This window comes from Procambarus clarkii, chromosome 67 (genome assembly GCF_040958095.1).
Source record: "Procambarus clarkii isolate CNS0578487 chromosome 67, FALCON_Pclarkii_2.0, whole genome shotgun sequence".
Classification (NCBI taxonomy): domain Eukaryota; kingdom Metazoa; phylum Arthropoda; class Malacostraca; order Decapoda; family Cambaridae; genus Procambarus; species Procambarus clarkii.
Window position 1 is genome coordinate 18,718,846 of NC_091216.1, and position 21,052 is coordinate 18,739,897.

General features: G+C 41.5%; 1 protein-coding gene across 29 annotated transcripts in view; it reads right to left on the minus strand.

Moving 5' to 3' along the window:
* LOC138349700 (low-density lipoprotein receptor-related protein 2-like) overlaps positions 1-21,052 on the minus strand; it is a 381,514-nt gene that overhangs the window by 55,496 nt on the left and 304,966 nt on the right. For 23 of the 29 annotated variants that reach the window (XM_069310640.1, XM_069310638.1, XM_069310637.1 and 20 more), the window contains 6 exons: positions 20,596-20,709; positions 18,502-18,615; positions 13,750-13,863; positions 2,835-2,948; positions 1,562-1,675; positions 68-184 (listed from right to left, as the gene is read on the minus strand). In XM_069310640.1, the coding sequence (XP_069166741.1) occupies positions 68-184; positions 1,562-1,675; positions 2,835-2,948; positions 13,750-13,863; positions 18,502-18,615; positions 20,596-20,709 (687 nt within the window). The remainder of the gene's footprint in view (positions 1-67; positions 185-1,561; positions 1,676-2,834; positions 2,949-13,749; positions 13,864-18,501; positions 18,616-20,595; positions 20,710-21,052) is intronic. The other 6 variants (XM_069310661.1, XM_069310644.1, XM_069310664.1 and 3 more) reach the window with 3 other exon arrangements.

Here is a 21,052-nt window from a genome sequence, read left to right on the forward strand (position 1 = left end):
ATCACCCATTAAAGAAATGGCACTAGAAATTCAAACAAGCAACTTCAATAAAGTAAACATGCCATACCATGCTGTGGACATCCATCTTCATCTGAATAGTCAGGACAGTCAAATCGACTATCACACCTTGCTAGTTGATGTACACAAGTTCCATCATTGCATGTCCACTCATCAGATCTACAAGCTACACAGAAACAAGGGGTAGTACATGCAGTGATCATCAAATGCAACATCAACATACCATATCTAATTTAGAGATTTATACTTCAGAATTTAGTTTACAAATATTTGGTTAGTAAAGTTTTAATACATTCAAATTCCCATAACACTCACCTAAATTTTACATGAAACTATTTTTATTTAGGGCAAAAATTCTTATTATTGAAAGTATTTTTTTCTCAGCCTATCCTCCTAACCATCAAACATATATGACGTAATGAACCATTAGAAAGAAGAAATAGTTACTATTGAATTTGGACAAACCAGAAAAAGGTTTTGTATTTATGTTGCAAAAACAACTTAACGTAACCTAACCTTCCTAGGCCTATTACATGCTATCTGAGGCCTAATATAGTACATACAAGTGCTATACTAGGCCTAGGAAAATTTGGTTTTTAGCTTTATTTTTTTTAGACTCTAAAAAGTGAATAGTACTAAATTCTACTATCTAATTGCCTTTTATGTCAATCTATGTACGATGGTGCAAGTTACAAAAAGTACTATCTAAAGAGCTAGATGGGTTGTCTGTCTACTCCACACCTTTTACACAAGGAGAGGTTAGAGGCATTAAATATGCCAAAACTAGAAGACAGAAGAAAAAAAGGTAATATGATCACTACATACAAAATAGTAACAGGAATTGATAAAATCGACAGGGAAGATTTCCCGAGACCTGGAACTTTAAGAACAAGAGGTCATAGATATAAACTAGCTAAACACAGATGCCGAAGAAATATAAGAAAATTCACTTTCGCAAACAGAGTGGTAGACGGTTGGAACAAGTTAGGTGAGAAGGTGGTGGAGGCCAAGACCGTCAGTAGTTTCAAAGCGTTATATGACAGAGTGCTGGGAAGACGGGACACCACGAGCGTAGCTCTCATCCTGTAACTACACTTAGGTAATTACACTTAGGTAATTACATCTAACAGAAGTGTAAAATTTACAGACCTCTAACGTCTCTGTGGCCCAGATGAGCCACAGACATTAGAAAGAATTTTTTCAGTGTCAGAGTAGTTAATTAATAAATGGAATGCACTAGAAAGTGATGTGGTGGAGGCTGACTCCATACACAGTTTCAAATGTAGATATGATAGAGCCCAGTAGGCTCAGGAATTTGTAAACTAGTTTATTAACAGTCGAGAGGCAGTTGAGCCAAAGCTCAACTCCCGCAAGCACAATTAGGGGAGTACAATTAGGCGAGTACATCCATCTTAATCAGTATAATCAAGAAAGTCGTAAATGACTATTGCAGGCACTCTGTTGTGGGCCACAAACAACGTAGGAAAAAGCACAAATGCATGCAACAATGCAACACAATTAACAAATTTATGTTGTCCATTACCTCTTGTACAATCATCTTCATCTGATAAATCAGGACAATCATAACGACCATCACACCGTGCTTGTTGAGGCACACATGAGCCTTCTCTACACGTCCACTCATTAGAACCACATCCTGCAAGGAAAAATAAAATACAATGCAATCTCAATTCAGCTTACTATATCACACCATCTCCAATTCATTGGATTGAGAGAGTCATTGCAAATGGAGAAGTCTTCAGGAAACATTTGTGTGAGTAATTCTTTTTTTTTTTTTTTTTTTTTTTTTTTTTTTTTAAAGAGAAAATGTTTTTGCTATGCTTGTTTGTTTCTCTTAAATTTTCATTCATCTATGAAAATGGTAAAAAATATAACTGGAATGGTAATATGAGTTGCATTCATACCCTAATATGTCCCACATTCTATGGGCTAATTTCACTGAGGAAGATTTTAATTTCAATATATCATATGATGGACTATATTACAATGTATCATATGACAAACTTCAAGGGCAAATTGTCTATAAGGAGATTTTACAACAAAGTCTCAATCTCAGTAACACAGTTAGGATCATTCTCAGTTCACACTTTAAAATCCTAGGTACAAATCCCAGCTGAGACAGAATTGGTTGGGCTCCATTTCCTTTCACCTAATATTCTGTTCGCCTAGCCATAAATAGGTACCTGGGAATTAGTCAATTATTGTGGGATTGCATCCTGAAAAAGATGAGTAGTTTGACTTTACGGGACTTTGACAATTTACACACAAGCCTAACGTGTATGTTTTTACGCAATTTTTTTACTGAAGTGTATTTACAGGATAAGAGCTATGCTTGGGGTGCGTCGTCTTCCTGGTACTGTCATGATGTTTAGAAACTACTGATGGTTTTGGCATCCATCACCTTCTCACTTAACTTGTTCCAACCATCTACCACTGCTTGACTATGTGAACTTTCCAATGTTTATTTGGCAGCTTTGTTCCCGTAGCCTAAATCAATGGCAGCAGAATGTCGGAAAAGTCAGAAATAGGAAAAACAGTGACAATAACACAGAATAAGACAGAAATGCAGAGAGAAAACCATTGGCCAAAAATTCATCAACCTTAACAAATGGCAATTTATTGTTGTAAACTGAAGTTGCTTGGTTTAATAGTAAGGAGAGCAGATTGTAGGTTCATGACAGTACTGTACTTTAGCAACTAAGCAATCAGTATACTGGGTATTAATAATTCCATGCAGAATGAATTTAATCTACCTAACTTGTATAATCATTACAGTTTTGTGACGAATGCCATACCTCTTTGACAATCATCTTCATCTGATGCATCAGGACAATCGTAACGACCATCACACCGTGCTTGTTGAGGCACACATGAGCCTTCTCTACACGTCCACTCATCAGAACCACATCCTGCAGAGAAAAATAGAGTACTGTACTTTTTCTGTAACCATTTATATATCATAATGTTTATCAAATCAGTATTTAAAAAAAAACAGCGTTGAATGTAATGAAACGCCATTTTCTGGGTAGAGCCAATGAGGCTCAATGGAGCTATTGGACAGATATTAGCTAATATTAATACGGGGCTTTAGTCATATGGAGCTGTCAAGCCTACCAGGAACCATTAGCGAGAACATGGTCCCCTCAGAGAGGCGCAGGGAGCAATGGCCTTTGAAACTCTCATGTATGAAAATATTCATGTCTCCCATTGACTGGGATTGAGACGAGAAACTTCCCCAAGGAAAAACAAGCAAACAAGCAACACTTCATCACACCACATGCAGCTTGTTTGCATGGACCTGTTCCCCCCCCCCTGGGGAAGGGGGGGGGGGGGAGAGCGGGTCCCAGCCCATCGAGCCGGCAGCCGGACCGTCAGTTTGGAGGCTGAAAACAGAATAAAAAACGCTGACTTTGGGGAGGGCAGGTGCCAGGGAGTTTCAGGGGCTCTACCCAGAAAATGGTGTTTCATTACATTTAACACTGGTTTTCTGTGGTGGGGAGCCCCATCAGCTCCCTGGAACTAACAACCCAAAGAGAAAATAAAAGGGACAATAAAGAAAGGAAAATAAAAGAACCTGGGAGGCAGCTGCATCGCACAACTTAAAACAAAGAGAAGACAACTGGCTGCAACCGTTGGCCCAAGGTGACAAGACCACTGAGGGCCCGGCACATTAACTAGATATCGGAGAGCCAGGACCCTGTTTGATCTCCAAAACCCCCGCGCCCGAATATCCTCTCAAGATATATTGTCAAACACAGCAGCCAAAGCCTCGAACTTACGAACATCATGGGTGCAAGGGTAGACCGCAAGCTGGCTAGACTTGATAACGCTACGGGCGACCTGAGAGACCCGAGCCCTGGAACAGGGAACAAGAAAAACTGGGTCAACCCAAAGAGCATCCCCTGACGCAAAAGCCGAGGTACGCTGATAATGGGGCAAAGATGCAACCGTACTCAAAACATGACGCACCTCCAGTTTGACCAACTAAGCATCAATAACTCATGGACCCCTCTAGAAGCCCACCGTCTCATTCTTTGCCAGAAAAAGAAGGAGATGGCTGTAAACGAATAAAACATCCACCCAGACCACAAGAGCAAAAGCCTTTGTGCCAGAGGAGAGTAGGAAGCTCTTCAACCCGACCCCCCAGAAGCCAAAGCCAACAAGAACAAAGCCTTATGGAAACAGTACTGAACCAAAGGGGTCACCACAAACCACCTGAAACCATGGATGGGCCAGGCCACCATGGGACCAGAAGGAGAACCCTTCTCCCAATAGTACTCGATGTGAGCTAGAATCCGAAGTAACAGCTGAACCAGGGGAAAGCGGTAAAGCAAACCCTCACCCTGACCAGTCCTTCTGAAAAGCATCTACCGCTAAGGCCTCGCAAGCGGGGAAGGGCGCCACATATACAGAGAGATGCCTCGACCCCCGCAGATGCGAAGAGGTCCACCCCCGGGGGCCAGAATGTCCAGCAGAGCCAATGGAATGAGTAGGCGTCGACTGTCCATTCCGTGGACATGAGGGAATGAACCGTGACAAGATGTCTGCCAGGATGTTGGACATGCCCCGGTTATGAACTGCATGGAGAGCTAAGCCCCAAGAACTCAGCAGAAGAGCCACTCAAAGCAACCAGCCCCCAATGAGCCATGGATCACCAAGACCCCCGGAGGTTCAGACAATGAACCACCTGAGCGCAGTTCAAATGGAGCCGTATCATGGAGCCCCTAACGAGCCGAATTTTGATGCAGCGTAAGCCAAACTGCCGCAAATTCCCGCACTGTGCTGTGAGCCCGATGGAAGGACAAACCCCACTGCCCTTGGGCGGCCTGGTTAATACTAGTCACAAAGCCCCAGCCTAGATCACATCCATGAACACATCAAGGCAAAGCTCCAGAAGGCGCCAAGGTACGGAACCCCAAAAAGCCCGAAGAGGAAGCCAGCGACAAAGCAGCCAACACAAGGGCCCCCGGGAAATGAACCTAGTGATCGCGAACACGGGGGGAAGGGACAATCCCAAAGGAACCAGAACAGACACCACACCCAAATCAACCCAGCGGGTAAATGATCACATGGAAGATCAGACTTCCGCACAGCTGCTCGAGCAACCATCTAGTGACCCAGGGTTCCCCCTTAGAAACAAACGACAGCAAGACTGCAGCCTGAGCAATGCCGCCTGAGGGAGAGACAAGGACACTGTCCGGGAATCCCAGAGAAGGCCCAGCCAAGTCCGAACCCAAGACGTAACTAGATGGGACTTTCTCCAGTTCACCAGAACCCGAACCCAGCAAGCTGGGAAAGAACCATACCCCTGGTGAGCAGACATGCGCACTGGCTGGGAGTCCAGACCAGGGAGGCCAAACATCAGTGCTATGTACTCTCATGAACCCAGTGTACCTTCTTGTATATATATATAGAATATAACATTATATTTATTTATGTTATCCTATGGCTAGTAGGGTGAACTGGAGAACAAGAAAGGGGGTGAACAGGAGACGTGTCATCGTGTGTCTGTCCAGTGTTCTCTGTCTAGTCTGGCTATATGTGGCAGACTCTGTGGAGCCTGTGCATCCTGACAGCTTGTCTAGCCTGATAGCATGTCAAGCCTGACAGCTTGTCTAGCCTGATAGCATGTCAAGCCTGACAATTTGTCTAATGTGGCAATCTGTCTAGCCTGACCATCTGTCTAGCTTGACATTCTGTCTAGCTTGACATTTTGTTTACACCCAATTTGTATAGCCTGATAATCTGTCTACACCCAGTTTCTCTAGCCTGATAATCTGTCTACACCCAGTTTCTCTAGCCTGATAATCTGTCTACACCCAGTTTCTCTAGCCTGATAATCTGTCTACACCCAGTTTCTCTAGCTTAATAATCTGTCTACACCCAGTTTGTCTAGCCTGACAATCTGTCTAGACTTTACTATGTCTAGCCAGACATCATGTCAAGGGCTGATAGTCTATCTAGACTGGCAGTATCTACCCTGACTGTCTACACTCAGTTTACACCCAGTTAGTCCAACCTGACAGCATATCAAGTCTGACAGTCTGTCAAGCCTGATAGTATGCCAGCACCCATTATAGAGCCAACAAAAAAACAAACAGTTCAGCTGGGACCACCCACTAGTGGAAAAAATAGCTGATGCCATGCTCAATGCCACAACATCAGACAAGGAGAAAGCCTGCCTCAGAGCAGTGCACGCTCCCCATGCAGGAGACTTCCTCCTGGCAGTACCCATGTCGGCAATGGGCACGTGTCTAGATCCAGAATCCATACGTGTAGCAGTGGCCCTCCGCCTTGGTGACCCAATTCACACTGAATACAAGTGTATTTGTAATAGGGTGGAAGCAGACCAATATGGACTGCATGGGTTGCATTGCGGAAGCACAAAGAGCTGGCATGCAAGACAACGAGGTCAATGACATCAAGAGAAGCCTCGTCTCAGCTTGGTGCCCAGCGGAGAGAGAACCTCGCATCCTAGGGGACCAACACCCAAATGACCCCGCACTTTGCCCTGATGGTATCACTATATACCCTTGGAAAATGGGTAAACTGCTGGTGTGGGACTACACATGTGTATCCACCCTGAATATGGGGAGCCGGTCGGCCGAGCGGACAGCACGCTAGACTTGGGATACTGTGGACCTGGGTTCGATCCCAGGCGCCGGCAAGAAACAATGGGCATTGTTTCTTTCACCCTATGCCCCTGTTATCTAGCAGTAAAATAGGTACCTGGGTGTTAGTCAGCTGTCACGGGCTGCTTCCTGAGGTTGGAGGCCTGGTCGAGGACCGGGCCGCGGGGACACTAAAAAGCCCCGAAATCATCTCAAGATAACCTCAAGATAACCCTGGCTGACACCTATGTACACTTCGGTGCTGATCAGGCAGGTGGGGCGGCCAACCACAGGGAAACAGCAAAATCACTCAAGTACAGGCGATTGGACGGTCAATACACCTTTGTTCCTATAGCGTCTAAGACGCATGGCCCCTGGGGCAAGAGTGCCTTGGGATTTCTCAAGGAATCGGGCTCCAAGCTGATTGATGTCACCAGAGACTAAGGGGCTTCCAGTTTTTTGTTTTGTTGTTTTTGTTTTTGTGAGGGGAAATGCCTGCTGTGTCCTTGGTTCCTGTCCAGAAGCGGAGGAGCTTCAAGAGATCCATAACCTTTAGGCACTTTTTGCATAAACCAATGTACATCTTGTAACCCTTAAACACACAATAAAGCACAAAAAAAAGGAAGGGGGTGGTAGGAGAAAAGTATACAGAAACTGTGTTCAAAGGTTGTATGTATATATATATATATATATATATGTGTGTGTGTATGTATATATATATATATATATATATATATATATATATATATATATATATATATTTTGGTAGCAGTCTTTCCTGTAGACATATTTTATTAAATATGACCGAAAAAGTAAGATTAATAATTCTAACACGAATTTTCTCAATCTTTCGTACATTATGCTTCACTGTTGGAGGTAAATCAAAAATCACTTCTCCAAAATTCATTTTTATTTCTAGTCTGACGCGACACGGGCGCGTTTCGTAAAACTTATTACATTTTCAAAGACTTCACAAATACACAACTGATTAGAACTTGCGTTTCCCTGATTTTATATCTACATTTGAGTGAGGTGGGAAGGGTGATGTGGCATTACATTTGAGTGAGGTGGGAAGGATGATGTGGCATTAGAGGATATTAATAGGGTATTAAAAGTATCAACACAAGACAGAACACGAAACAATGGATATTGAATAGAAGTGTTTGTAGAAAGCCTATTGGTCCATATTTCTTGATGCTTCTATATTGGAGCGGAGTCTTGAGGTGGGTAGAATTCTACCCACCTCAAGACTCCGCTCCAATATAGAAGCATCAAGAAATATGGACCAATAGGCTTTCTACAAACACTTCTATTCAATATCCATTGTTTCGTGTTCTGTCTTGTGTTGATACTTTTAATACCCTATTAATATCCTCTAATGCCACATCATCCTTCCCACCTCACTCAAATGTAATGCCACATCACCCTTCCCACCTCACTCAAATGTAGATATAAAATCAGGGAAACGCAAGTTCTAATCAGTTGTGTATTTGTGAAGTCTTTGAAAATGTAATAAGTTTTACGAAACGCGCCCGTGTCGCGTCAGACTAGAAATAAAAATGAATTTTGGAGAAGTGATTTTTGATTTACCTCCAACAGTGAAGCATAATGTACGAAAGATTGAGAAAATTCGTGTTAGAATTATTAATCTTACTTTTTCGGTCATATTTAATAAAATATATATATATATATATATATATATATATATATATATATATATATATATATATATATATATATATATATATATATATATATATATATATATATATATATATATCGTACCTAGTAGCCAGAACGCACTTCTCAGCCTAATATTCAAGGCCCGATTTGCCTAACAAGCCAAGTTTTCATGAATTAATGTTTTTTCGACTACCTAACCTACCTAACCTAACCTAACCTAACTTTTTTGGCTACCTAACCTAACCTAACCTATAGAGATAGGTTAGGTTAGGTTAGGTAGGGTTGATTAGGTTCGGTCATATATCTACGTTAATTTTAACTCCAATAAAAAAAAATTGACCTCATACATAGAGAAAAGGGTTGCTTTATCATTTCATAAGAAAAAAATTATAGTAAATATATTAATTCAGGAAAACTTGGCTTATTAGGCAAATCGGGCCTTGAATAGTAGGCTGAGAAGTGAGTTCTGGCTACTAGGTACGACATATATATATATATATATGTATATATATATATATATATATATATATATATATATATATATATATATATATATATATATATATATATATATATATATATATATATATATATATATATATATATATATATATATATATATAATATATATATATATAATATATATATATATAATATATATATATATATTATATATATATATATAATATATATATATATATAATATATATATATATAATATATATATATATAATATATATATATATAATATATATATATATAATATATATATATATATATATATATATATATATATATATATATATATATATATATATATATATATATATATATATATATATATATATATCTTCTCTGGGGGTACACACTCTCCTACGCTTTTCCTGCATACCACGAGGACCTGGTTGTGGTTCACTGCTTCTTTTTCTCACTAAGAAACTTTCCATAGGGACTTGTTTTCCCCTACATTTTAACGTTTGTCTGTAGTGAAGCATCACAATGTCAATGAAAATGATAAAGCAACAGCCTACTGCAGCTTGATTTGGGCGAGTCGTTTCAACAAATTTTGCATTTCTTCCCATACTGCACACCACTTCTTAACAGTTGAGGGACCCATGGCATGGTATATAATAATTACTTTTATGTTTACAAAGCAAAATAGCTGGAAAAAATTAAATTCTTTACAAAGAATTGAAGCGCAATCGTCACTAAGCGGGCAGTCTGGTAAATGGAAGTGGGGTCACCTGTGCCACCAGGAACCATGCGCTCCGTCAACCCATACATGTATCAACATTGCTACAAGTCCAGTCAAATTTTTATTTATATATATATATATATTTATATTTATATATATATATATATATATATATATATATATATATATATATATATATATATTTATATATATATATATATATATATATATATATATATATATATATATGTCGTACCTAATAGCCAGAACGCACTTCTCAGCCTACTATTCAAGGCCCGATTTGCCTAATAAGCCAAGTTTTCATGAATTAATGTTTTTTCGTCTACCTAACCTACCTAACCTAACCTAACCTAGCTTTTTTGGCTACCTAACCTAACCTTACCTATAAATATAGGTTAGGTTAGGTTAGGTAGGGTTGGTTAGGTTCGGTCATATATCTACGTTAATTTTAACTCCAATAAAAAAAAATTTACCTCATACATAGAGAAAATAGTTGCTTTATCATTTCATAAGAAAAAAAATATAGTAAATATATTAATTCAGGAAAACTTGGCTTATTAGGCAAATCGGGCCTTGAATAGTAGGCTGAGAAGTGAGTTCTGGCTACTAGGTACGACATATATATATATATATATATATATATATATATATATATATATGTCGTACCTAGTAGCCAGAACGCACTTCTCGGCCTACTATGCAAGGCTCGATTTGCCAAATAGGCCAAGTTTTCCTGAATTATTATATCTTCTCTAATTTTTTTCTTACGAAATGATAAAGCTACCCATTTCATTATGTATGAGGTCAATTTTTTTTTATTTAAGTTAAAATTAACGTAGATATATGACCGAACCTAACCAACCCTACCTAACCTAACCTAACCTATCTTTATAGGTTAGGTTAGGTTAGGTAGGTTAGGTAGTCGAAAAACAATTAATTCATGAAAACTTGGCTTATTAGGCAAATCGGGCCTTGCATAGTAGGCTGAGAAGGGCGTTCTGGCTACTAGGTACGACATATATATATATATATATATATATATATATATATATATATATATATATATATATATATATATATACATACATACATACATACATACATACACACACACACACACACACACACACACACACACACACACACACACACACACACACACAGAGGCTACTCAGTTTGGAGACGTGACAGGAAAACTAGGAAGGGAGGAGGAGTGGCTGTACTGGTGAAAAAACACCTGAAGGTAAAAGAGTTAATATTTGAAAACCCTCGAGATATTGACATAATGGCATTGCAGGTCTGGAATCAGGATGATAACCTGATAATTGTAAATGCCTACAGCCCACCAGCAAGCAACACGTGGACAAAGGAAGAACTGGATGACAAACGAGAGGGCCTCATAATGGTCATGAGAGATATTATTGTACAAGCAGATAAAGATAAATCACGACTGTTGATACTGGGGGACTTCAACTTTAGAGCAATAGACTGGGAGGCCTATGAAGCAAGAACGGAGGACTTTTGGACATGCAGATTTGTGAACCTCATTCTGGAGACATTCTTGTATCAACACATAAAGCAAGCCACAAGAATGAGGGAAGGAGATATACCGTCAGTACTGGATCTAGTATTCACCAGGAAAGAAGAAGAGATTTTTGACATCCAGTACCTTCCTCCCTTGGGAAAGAGTGATCACGTCCTGTTAGACATTAAATATGCTTTAAGATATCATCTAGAAGAAAATGGGGACATTGAAACAGTTGATAAACTCGATTTAAAGAGAGGCAACTATGGGGAACTTCGAAATTTTTTTAATGAGTGTAATTGGACAGAATTGTTGCTAGGCAGGGAAGTAAATGAAATGTATGCCAAATTTTTAAAACTATACGAGGAAGGCACACAAACATTCATACCAAAACAGAGATGCAGGACCAGAAAACAGGATTGGTTCAACAGAAATTGTGAGAGGGCAAGAGACCAAAAGACACAAAAATGGAATCAGTATAGGAAGAGGCCAAACCCCCAAACATACCAGCGATACAAAGATGCGAGAAACAATTATACAGCAGTAAGGAGAGAGGCAGAAAGAAATTTTGAAAAAGGGATAGCAGATAAATGTAAAACAGAACCGGGCCTATTCTACAAATTCATAAACAACAAATTGCAGGTAAAGGATAATATCCAGAGGTTGAAAATGGGAAACAGATTCACGGAAAATGAAAAGGAAATGTGTGAAACATTAAATGAAAAGTTCCAAAGTGTGTTTGTACAAAATGAAATATTCAGAGAACCAGACACAATAAGAATTCCAGAGAACAACATAGAGCGGATAGAGGTGTCTAGAGATGAAGTGGAAAATATGCTAAAGGAGCTCGGGAGGAACAAAGCAGCTGGCCCAGATGGCGTTTCACCATGGGTTCTGAGAGAATGTGCATCTGAGCTCAGCATTCCACTTCACCTGATCTTTCAGGCATCCCTGTGTACAGGAATCGTAGCAGACGTGTGGAAACAGGCTAACATAGTTCCAATCTACAAAAGTGGCAGCAGGGAAGACCCCCTCAATTATAGACCTGTATCATTGACAAGTGTAATAGTGAAAGTATTGGAAAAGCTAATCAAAACTAAATGGGTAGAACACCTGGAGAGAAATGATATAATATCAGACAGACAGTATGGTTTTCGATCAGGAAGATCCTGTGTATCGAATTTACTCAGTTTCTATGATCGGGCCACAGAGATATTACAGGAAAGAGATGGCTGGGTTGACTGCATCTATCTGGACCTAAAAAAGGCTTTCGACAGAGTTCCACATAAGAGGTTGTTCTGGAAACTGGAAAATATTGGAGGGGTGACAGGTAAGCTTCTATCATGGATGAAAAATTTTCTGACTGATAGAAAAATGAGGGCAGTAATCAGAGGCAATGTATCGGAATGGAGAAATGTCACAAGTGGAGTACCACAGGGTTCAGTTCTTGCACCAGTGATGTTTATTGTGTACATAAATGATCTACCAGTTGGTATACAGAATTATATGAACATGTTTGCTGATGATGCTAAGATAATAGGAAGGATAAGAAATTTAGATGATTGTCATGCCCTTCAAGAAGACCTGGACAAAATAAGTATATGGAGCACCACTTGGCAAATGGAATTTAATGTTAATAAATGTCATGTTATGGAATGTGGAATAGGAGAACATAGACCCCACACAACCTATATATTATGTGAGAAATCTTTAAAGAATTCTGATAAAGAAAGAGATCTAGGAGTGGTTCTAGATAGAAAACTATCACCTGAGGACCACATAAAGAATATTGTGCAAGGAGCCTATGCAATGCTTTCTAACTTCAGAATTGCATTTAAATACATGGATGGCGATATACTAAAGAAATTGTTCATGACTTTTGTTAGGCCAAAGCTAGAATATGCAGCTGTTGTGTGGTGCCCATATCTTAAGAAGCACATCAACAAACTGGAAAAGGTGCAAAGACATGCTACTAAGTGGCTCCCAGAACTGAAGGGCAAGAGCTACGAGGAGAGGTTAGAAGCATTAAATATGCCAAAACTAGAAGACAGAAGAAAAAGAGGTGATATGATCACTACGTACAAAATAGTAACAGGAATTGATAAAATCGACAGGGAAGACTTCCTGAGACCTGGAACTTCAAGAACAAGAGGTCATAGATTTAAACTAGCTAAACACAGATGCCGAAGAAATATAAGAAAATTCACCTTCGCAAATAGAGTGGTAGACGGTTGGAACAAGTTAAGTGAGAAGGTGGTGGAGGCCAAGACCGTCAGTAGTTTCAAAGCGTTATATGACAAAGAGTGCTGGGAAGACGGGACACCACGAGCGTAGCTCTCATCCTGTAACTACACTTAGGTAATTACACTTAGGTAATTACACACACACACACACACACACACACACACACACACACACACACACACACACACACACACAGTATATATACAAAATAGATAAATATGTAATATATAAATATAGAATATACACTGTATATACAGAATATATACTGTATATATAGAATATATATCGAGTATTGATTTGAGCTATTCCCGAATGGCATGTCATCTCATTGCAACTGAAAACACACACTCCCAGGCCACTACAGCTCAATCATTATAGGTAGACATTTTACTTGGATTTTAATACATAACAGCTTGTATTAAGTGCCATACCTCTTGGACAATCATCTTCATCAGAATAATCAGGACAATCATAACGACCATCACACCGTGCTTGCTGAGGCACACAGGATCCTTCTATACACGTCCACTGATCAGAACGACAAGCTGCAAGGAAAAATAGAGTAATGTACCGTTCTCACAACCATTTCTATATTATGTTTATCGTCAGTATCTCAATAAGAAGAAAACCGAGTTTTACAATTATAGCACATTATTATCACCATTACGCTATTTACCACTTTCATCGGGGTAGGGAAGAACACACCCAAAGAATGTTAAAATACCGAGTGTAAAAACCAGCGTTGAATGTAATGAAACGCCATTTTCTGGGCGAGATCCAGAGGCTCCCCAGAGCAATCCAGGCCGATATGTAACTATTAGCTTTCTGGTATCAGTCAAAGTGCATGGAGTTCTTACCTACCAGGTACCACGAACCAGAACCTGGCCCCCCGCAGAGAAGCACGAGGAGTAACAGCTTATAGAAACCCCCGAGTGGTTGGGAGCATTCTATGTTTGCCATCGACCGGATCTGGCACCCAGAAAGATAGTTGCCCCAAAACAAACCCCCAATCTGGTGAAAATATTGCTACCGAAAGCCGAACAAGTGAACATAACTCCCCAAATGAAAATTGTCAAACAAGCATGATGTCATCAAGTTGCCATGCCACTGTCTGCGCAACCCCCCCCCCTCCCTGGGAGGGGGAAGGGGGACCCCCAGGTCCTCATGCCAGTGATGCAACTGGCAATTCTTAGGCTGGATGTCAAAAACATGTGAAAACACCGCCAACCAGAGGGAGGAAGGGAGGGAGGGATCCCGGGAAGCCTCTGGGTCTCACCCAGAAAATGGCGTTTCATTACATTCAACGCTGGTTTTCTGGGGAAAGCCCCATCTGCTCCCCGGTGCTAACTACCCAAAGACAAGGAAAAGCATAGGGACTCACCTGGGAGGCGGACAGTCCTCACTCCTCAACGCGAAGTTGAAACATCTGGCTGCAACTGCCGGCCCAATGCAGCGCAGGCCCTACTAGGTCCAGGGACACTGACAAGGTAGCGAGTGGCCAGGACTCTGTTCGACCTTAAAAAACCCATGCCCAAATGTCAACCCAAAACATGTTGCCAAAGACGGCAGCCAAAGTAGCAAACTTTTGAACATTGTGGGCACGGGAATAGAACGCAGGCTGGCTAGACTTAATAACCCTGTGGACAACCTGAGAGACCCGAGCCTGTGAACAGGGAAGGAGGGAAACTGGCTCAACCCAAAGAGCATCCCCGACCACTGAAGCCGTGGCGCGCAAATAATGGTGGAGAGCTGCAGCCGGACATAGCACATGATGCACCCCCAGCTTGACCAACCAAGCATCAACAACCCAAGGACCCCTCCAGAAAGCAGCAGTCTCATTGTTCGCCTGAAAAGGAGGAGACAGCTTCATCCAAACAAACCTAACAACCAAACAAATCCTATCTGCTGAAAGAAGTGGAGCCGCAGAAAATGCGCAAAGGGTTTGGGCACCGAACAAACAGTGTCTGAAACTAAGGCTGGGCTGGCCACTACGGGGCCAGAAGGAGAACCCTCCCCCAAAATGACTCGAGCTGAGCCAGAACCTGAAGTAACAGCTGAACTGGGGGAAAGAGGTACAGATAACCCTACCTCGACCAGTCCAGCCAAAAAGTGTCTACTGTTAAAGCTTCGCAGTCGAGGAAAGGCACCATATATACGGGGAGATACCTCGACTATGCCGACGCGAAGACAGAGGGAGAGACAAGGATGGGCCTTGTCTGGGATTCTCAGATAGCGTCCAAGTCCAAACCCGAGATGGAACCAGATGAGACTTCCTCCATTTTACCAGGAACTTCCTCCAGTTCACCTGAACCCACCAAGCTGGGAAAGAACCAAAACTCCTGGCGAGCAGACACGCGGACTGGCTGGGAGCCCAGACCAACCAGTCGTCAAGGTAGGCCAAAATCCAAATACCTAGAAGATGCAGACGGACCACCATGACCCGGGTAAGACGTGTGAAAGTGTGAGATGCCAGATTCAGCACAAAAGGAAGGCAACGAAAGCAGTAAGCCTGCTGTTCCACCACAAAACCTAACCAGTCCCTGAAACCCGGATGAATAGGATGTGCCAATACACATCCCGGAGGTCCAGAGACACCATCCAAGAACCCGTGGACCTGGGACAGAGTAGTCATCTGAAAGGAGGGACAAGGAATCTAGGGGTTCAGATGGGACAAGTCCAGAATGAACCGCAGATCCACACAGTCTAGTTTCGGCACTGGAAACAGGCGGGAAACCCACCTGAGAGACAAGTTCGTTTCAACCACGCCCAAGTGCATCCACTCCAGGATGACCCGACAAAGCGAAAGGGAAGAAACCTGCTCTGCCAGTCTCGAACCCCCCAGATGGGAAGGAACGCCTCAACTCCATCACAGGTCAGAAGGCACGATATCAAATGCCCACAAACCAAGCATTGGCAAACAGAGCCAGCTGGCCCCCCTCAACGACCCACCAGCGGGGCGAACCCACGAAAGGGCCAGCGACCATTCCAAGAACGCGACTTCCGTGCAGAGCGAACACTGCGCCAACCCGACTAAGATGGTTCCGGAGCACACACCGGCTCAGTAACTGGCACCAGAGGCCTACCTCGACCAGCCGATGCCTGACAACCAACGTATCCAAAAGAGGGCGGCAACTTGCTGCAGCCGCCTGGAGAAACTGAGACACAACTGAATCTTGGAAGGGGGACAAAAAGAAGATGTGAACCTAAGAGCCAGGGCCCAAGCAGAATCCACAGAGAGGGTGAGGACAGCCTTCCATCATGCAAGGCGAGTGGCATAAAACAAGGAAACAGCCTCCAGGAGGATAGGCACAAACAGCAAACTGGCTCAAATGCCTGCGTCCCTGCCTCAAATGGAACAACCCTGGAGTTACCACAGCTTTATCCCCAGCTAAACCCTGCCCCAACCCCGAAACACTCAGACGCTTGAGAGCCGGAAGAAGGGGAAGAGAAGAACGGTGAACCACACCAACAAAGAAAGGACGAAGGGACATGGACAGAACCAAGACCGAAGCAACCAACGCCCCCGAGTAAGGGTCCCTATAACTAAAACGAGGCAGCCCCAGGGCATTCGAGTGGGCAACCAACCATACGTGTTGCAGCAACCTAAACCTAGCATGCAATGTACAAGCTGCTTGATTCCTAACCTCAGCTGTAGCAGTATGGGTAAATTAGAGTTCGAGTAGAGAACAAGTCTCACAAAACTCCAGGTCGAAGGTGTCGTCGACCCAACAAGTAGCATGATGGAGGCAAGTACAGGTGATTGTTCCCCTGCTTCAGGGACACAGAGCAACCCTCAAACACACACAGGGCAAGATGGGATTCAGAAGACACATCCATCTCATCCAACTAAGCCCTGACGGGGTTTTCCAGGGCCCACAGGAGGTTGTTTTCCTATGGGAAGCCCAGGTGCTGGACTGCCAAAGCTGGTTGTATCCCCTGTATATATCTAGGCAAACTGGACCCTGTGAAGTGAACCTTCCCTGAGGCCCAGAGGAGCCGGAAGGAGCCCTACTGAACCTAGATATCGCCTAATATAGACTGTGGAGGCGTCCCAATGTGCAATAAAGCAAACTAATGAATGAAAGAGAACTCCGAGGAAGAATCACAACCCAGGGGACCAGAAGAGTCACGGCCACTGTGATTATGCAAGCAGGGCAGCCCTGGGTGCCCCAACAGTATACAATCACTCCCTACCCAGGGCCAAACAAAAGTACTGGGACCTAAGCTGACGCCATGGGCGAAGAAGCAACCAAGCAACCCTTATGGAAATGGGGACACGAAGGACCCAGAGAAGGGAACTCTGAACCCCAAGGGGAGTACTCACAGGGCACCTAGGGTAGGGAGCCCAAAGCACATGCAGCCCTTGGTACAAACTCCTGGCCACTGCCAACAAGCAAAAGGAACACCAACAGGGTGAACCCAATCAGGTAATCGAGGCCAGAGCAGGTGTCCATCCAGTATAGCTTCAGCCGACAAATTGACTTTCCGGCTGCTGACTTGGTGGGCCAGGACCCCTCTCCCTCCTCCCAGGGGTAGGAGCAGTGGGGGGGGGGGGGGGGGGGGTTGTGATTATGTGTTGGCGTCGTGCGGTGTGATGACGCGTTGCTTGTTAGCTTGTTTTTCTTTGGAGGAGTTTCTAGCCTTTGTTCAGTCTGTTTCGAAGTGCCTACCTTTCTGGGTGCTGAACCCTGGTAGATGGCAGACATGAATATTTTTATTCATAAGAGTTTCATAGGCCATTGCATCCTTCGCTTCTCTGAGGGGACCATGTTCTGGCTAGTGGTCCCCAGAAGTCATGACAACTTTATAAGACTGAAGCACAATAATAATATTAGCTAATATCAGTCCAATAGCTGCAAGAAACTGACAGGGCTTCCCTCAGAAACGTTGAATTTTTTATCAAATAAGGAAAATATAAATACTGCAGTTCATCAGCACATTATCACTCATGATAATGTGTTAACATGAAAGTGCTCAAGTCAACTGTGGTTAATGTACATCTTTTCTTTGTGGTTAACTATTTTCACATTATCCATCAAATGTAAATTTCTATATAATTTACACACATACTGTAGTTCATGAATGTACACCATTCAAGACACATGACAAAATGAGCTTTAAGAGGAAGTCAAGAATTAACTTATAATATTATGAAAAATTATTTTATCATTTGAAGAGCTTACATGTTGGGCAATTTTCTTCATCGGAGAGATCATAACATTGAGGATATCCATCACATCGAACTTGAATTGGAAGACAGGTCCCATCTAAACAAGTCCATTCCCCTTGCCTACAAGCTACATATAATGAAGAAATCATGCATTAGTAAAGCAATTAGTCTAATAATAAATGCATGCAGAATTAGATGTACTGTACCATAAATGCATGCAGAATTAGATGTACTGTACCACAAATGCATGCAGAATTAGATATACTGTACCATAAATGCCTGCAGAATTAGACATACCATAAATGCACTACTAGACAATACACAGTACTGTACTGGACTCCCACTTTAACATAAATCAATGCACCATAAAACCTATTGCAAGAGGAGCCCATCTGGTGGCACAGTTGTTAAAAGGAGTATTTAATTGCAGCAGAAATCAATGGAAATCTTCCAGTGGAGTAAACCAATCGGGTAGAATACCTGGAGAGAAACGATACAGCAACAGACAGTATGGCTTTTTAACAGAATATCCTATGTAACAAATCTACTTAGTTTATATGATAGAGCCATAGAGATTTTACAGGAAGGAGATGATTTGGTTGACTGTGTTTATCTGGGTCTAAAAAAGGCGTTTGACAGAGTCCCACACATGAGACTGTTCTGGAAACAAACGTGCTGGAGTAGTGACAGGCAGCCTGGTGATATGTTTGAAAAATTTTCTAACCAAAATAACGATGAAGGCAGTAATCAAAAACCAAGTATCAGACTGGGGAAGTATTACTAGCAGAGTACCACAGGGTTCAGTTCTGGCACCAGTAATGATCATCATCTATATAAACAATCTACTAGAAGGAATACAGAACTATATGAACATGTCTGCTGATGACACTAACTAGGGAAGATAAGAGACTTAGAGGATTGTCATACCTAACATGATCTGGACAAAATACATATATGGAGCAACACTTAGCAAAAGAATTCACAGTGAATATATTCCATGTTATAGAATGAGGAATATGAGAAAAAATGCCATACATAGCCTAAAAATTATGTGGAAAGCCATTAAATAATTCTGACAAAGAAAGAGATCTTGGGGGGGTTCTGGATAGTAGACCATCAATAGAGGACCAAATAAAGGACATTGTGCAAGGAGCATATGTTATGCTTTCCAATTTTAGAATCTCTTTTATATACATGGATGGTGAAATGTTAAAGAAACTGTTCACAATCTTTATGAGACCAAAACTAGAATATGCAGCAGTTGTATGGTGCCTGTATCTCAAGAAGCATATCAATAAACTGGAAAAAGTGCAAAGACATGCTTCAAAATGACTTCCAGAACCAAAAAATGATAGTTACAAAAAGAGCCTAGAGGTGTTAAATATGCTAATAGAAGATAGGTGATATGATCACGACATACAAAACAGTAACAGGAATCAACAAAATTGACAAAGAGAAATGCTTATGGAGGGATTATGGAAGGATTGTGGATTAGTTTTTGCAACTTGACGAACATGAGGTCATATTTTCAAGCTAAGAAAATAAAGGTGCAGAAAAATATTATAAAGTCCTCTTTTTGCAAACTGAGTTGTAGATGGTTTGAACAAGTGTGGAGATGGTGGAGGCCAAAACTGTCAGTAGTTTCAAAGTGTCACATGACAGAGCACTGGGAAGACGAGACACCACGAGCATAGCTCTCACGCTGTAACGACACTTAGATAATTCCACGCACACACACACACACACACACACACACACACACACACAAGCTTCACAAGGAAAGAATATTTAAAATGAAAGTACAAGTGAAAATTTGTAGAACAAATGGGCTCAAGAGACTGCACAGTAAGTACTATGCTCATATGAGGCAAGACAGGTAAGCAAATGAAAATAATACAGACTGAATGTTGTGGAGACAAGCACCATCTATAACTAATATCAGGCACAATAAACATACAGCATGACAGCATATAATTATATCTAATAGTAAAACTTCACTACAGACACAAGGTAAGAGAATATAGGTCAAAACACTAAAATAATAATTAACCATTACATTTGCTGCATCACCCAACCATCATAAAGTAGATATGTGGCCTTTACTAACCTACTGGGCAGTTCACCTCATCAGACTTGTCAAGACACTCTGGTACTCCATTACAACGAGCAGTTTGGAGCACACAAGAACCATCTACACACGTCCATTCGTCCGGGCGGCAAACTACATGGAAAATGTCATGCTTACAAATTTACGATTCAGTATAATACAATTTAAATATTAAATTCAATGCAGATGAAGAAGTTAGAGCAGATGTTAACATTATGTTGTTATACTTAAAGCTATTCAAATATATCTTCTCTTATTAAATGTACAATTGCTGAGCTGCACCACTTAAATTACTTCATTGAGCTAGGTCTTTCTGCTCTTATAGACAGGGTTAAGCAAGGCAAGGTCAACATTCTGCAGCAGAACAACAGAGATCTTTCTGAATGTCCCGGTCAGGATATACTGATGCAAGTGAAGTACTGGAGAATACTAAATACATCATAAAATGAACTCAAGA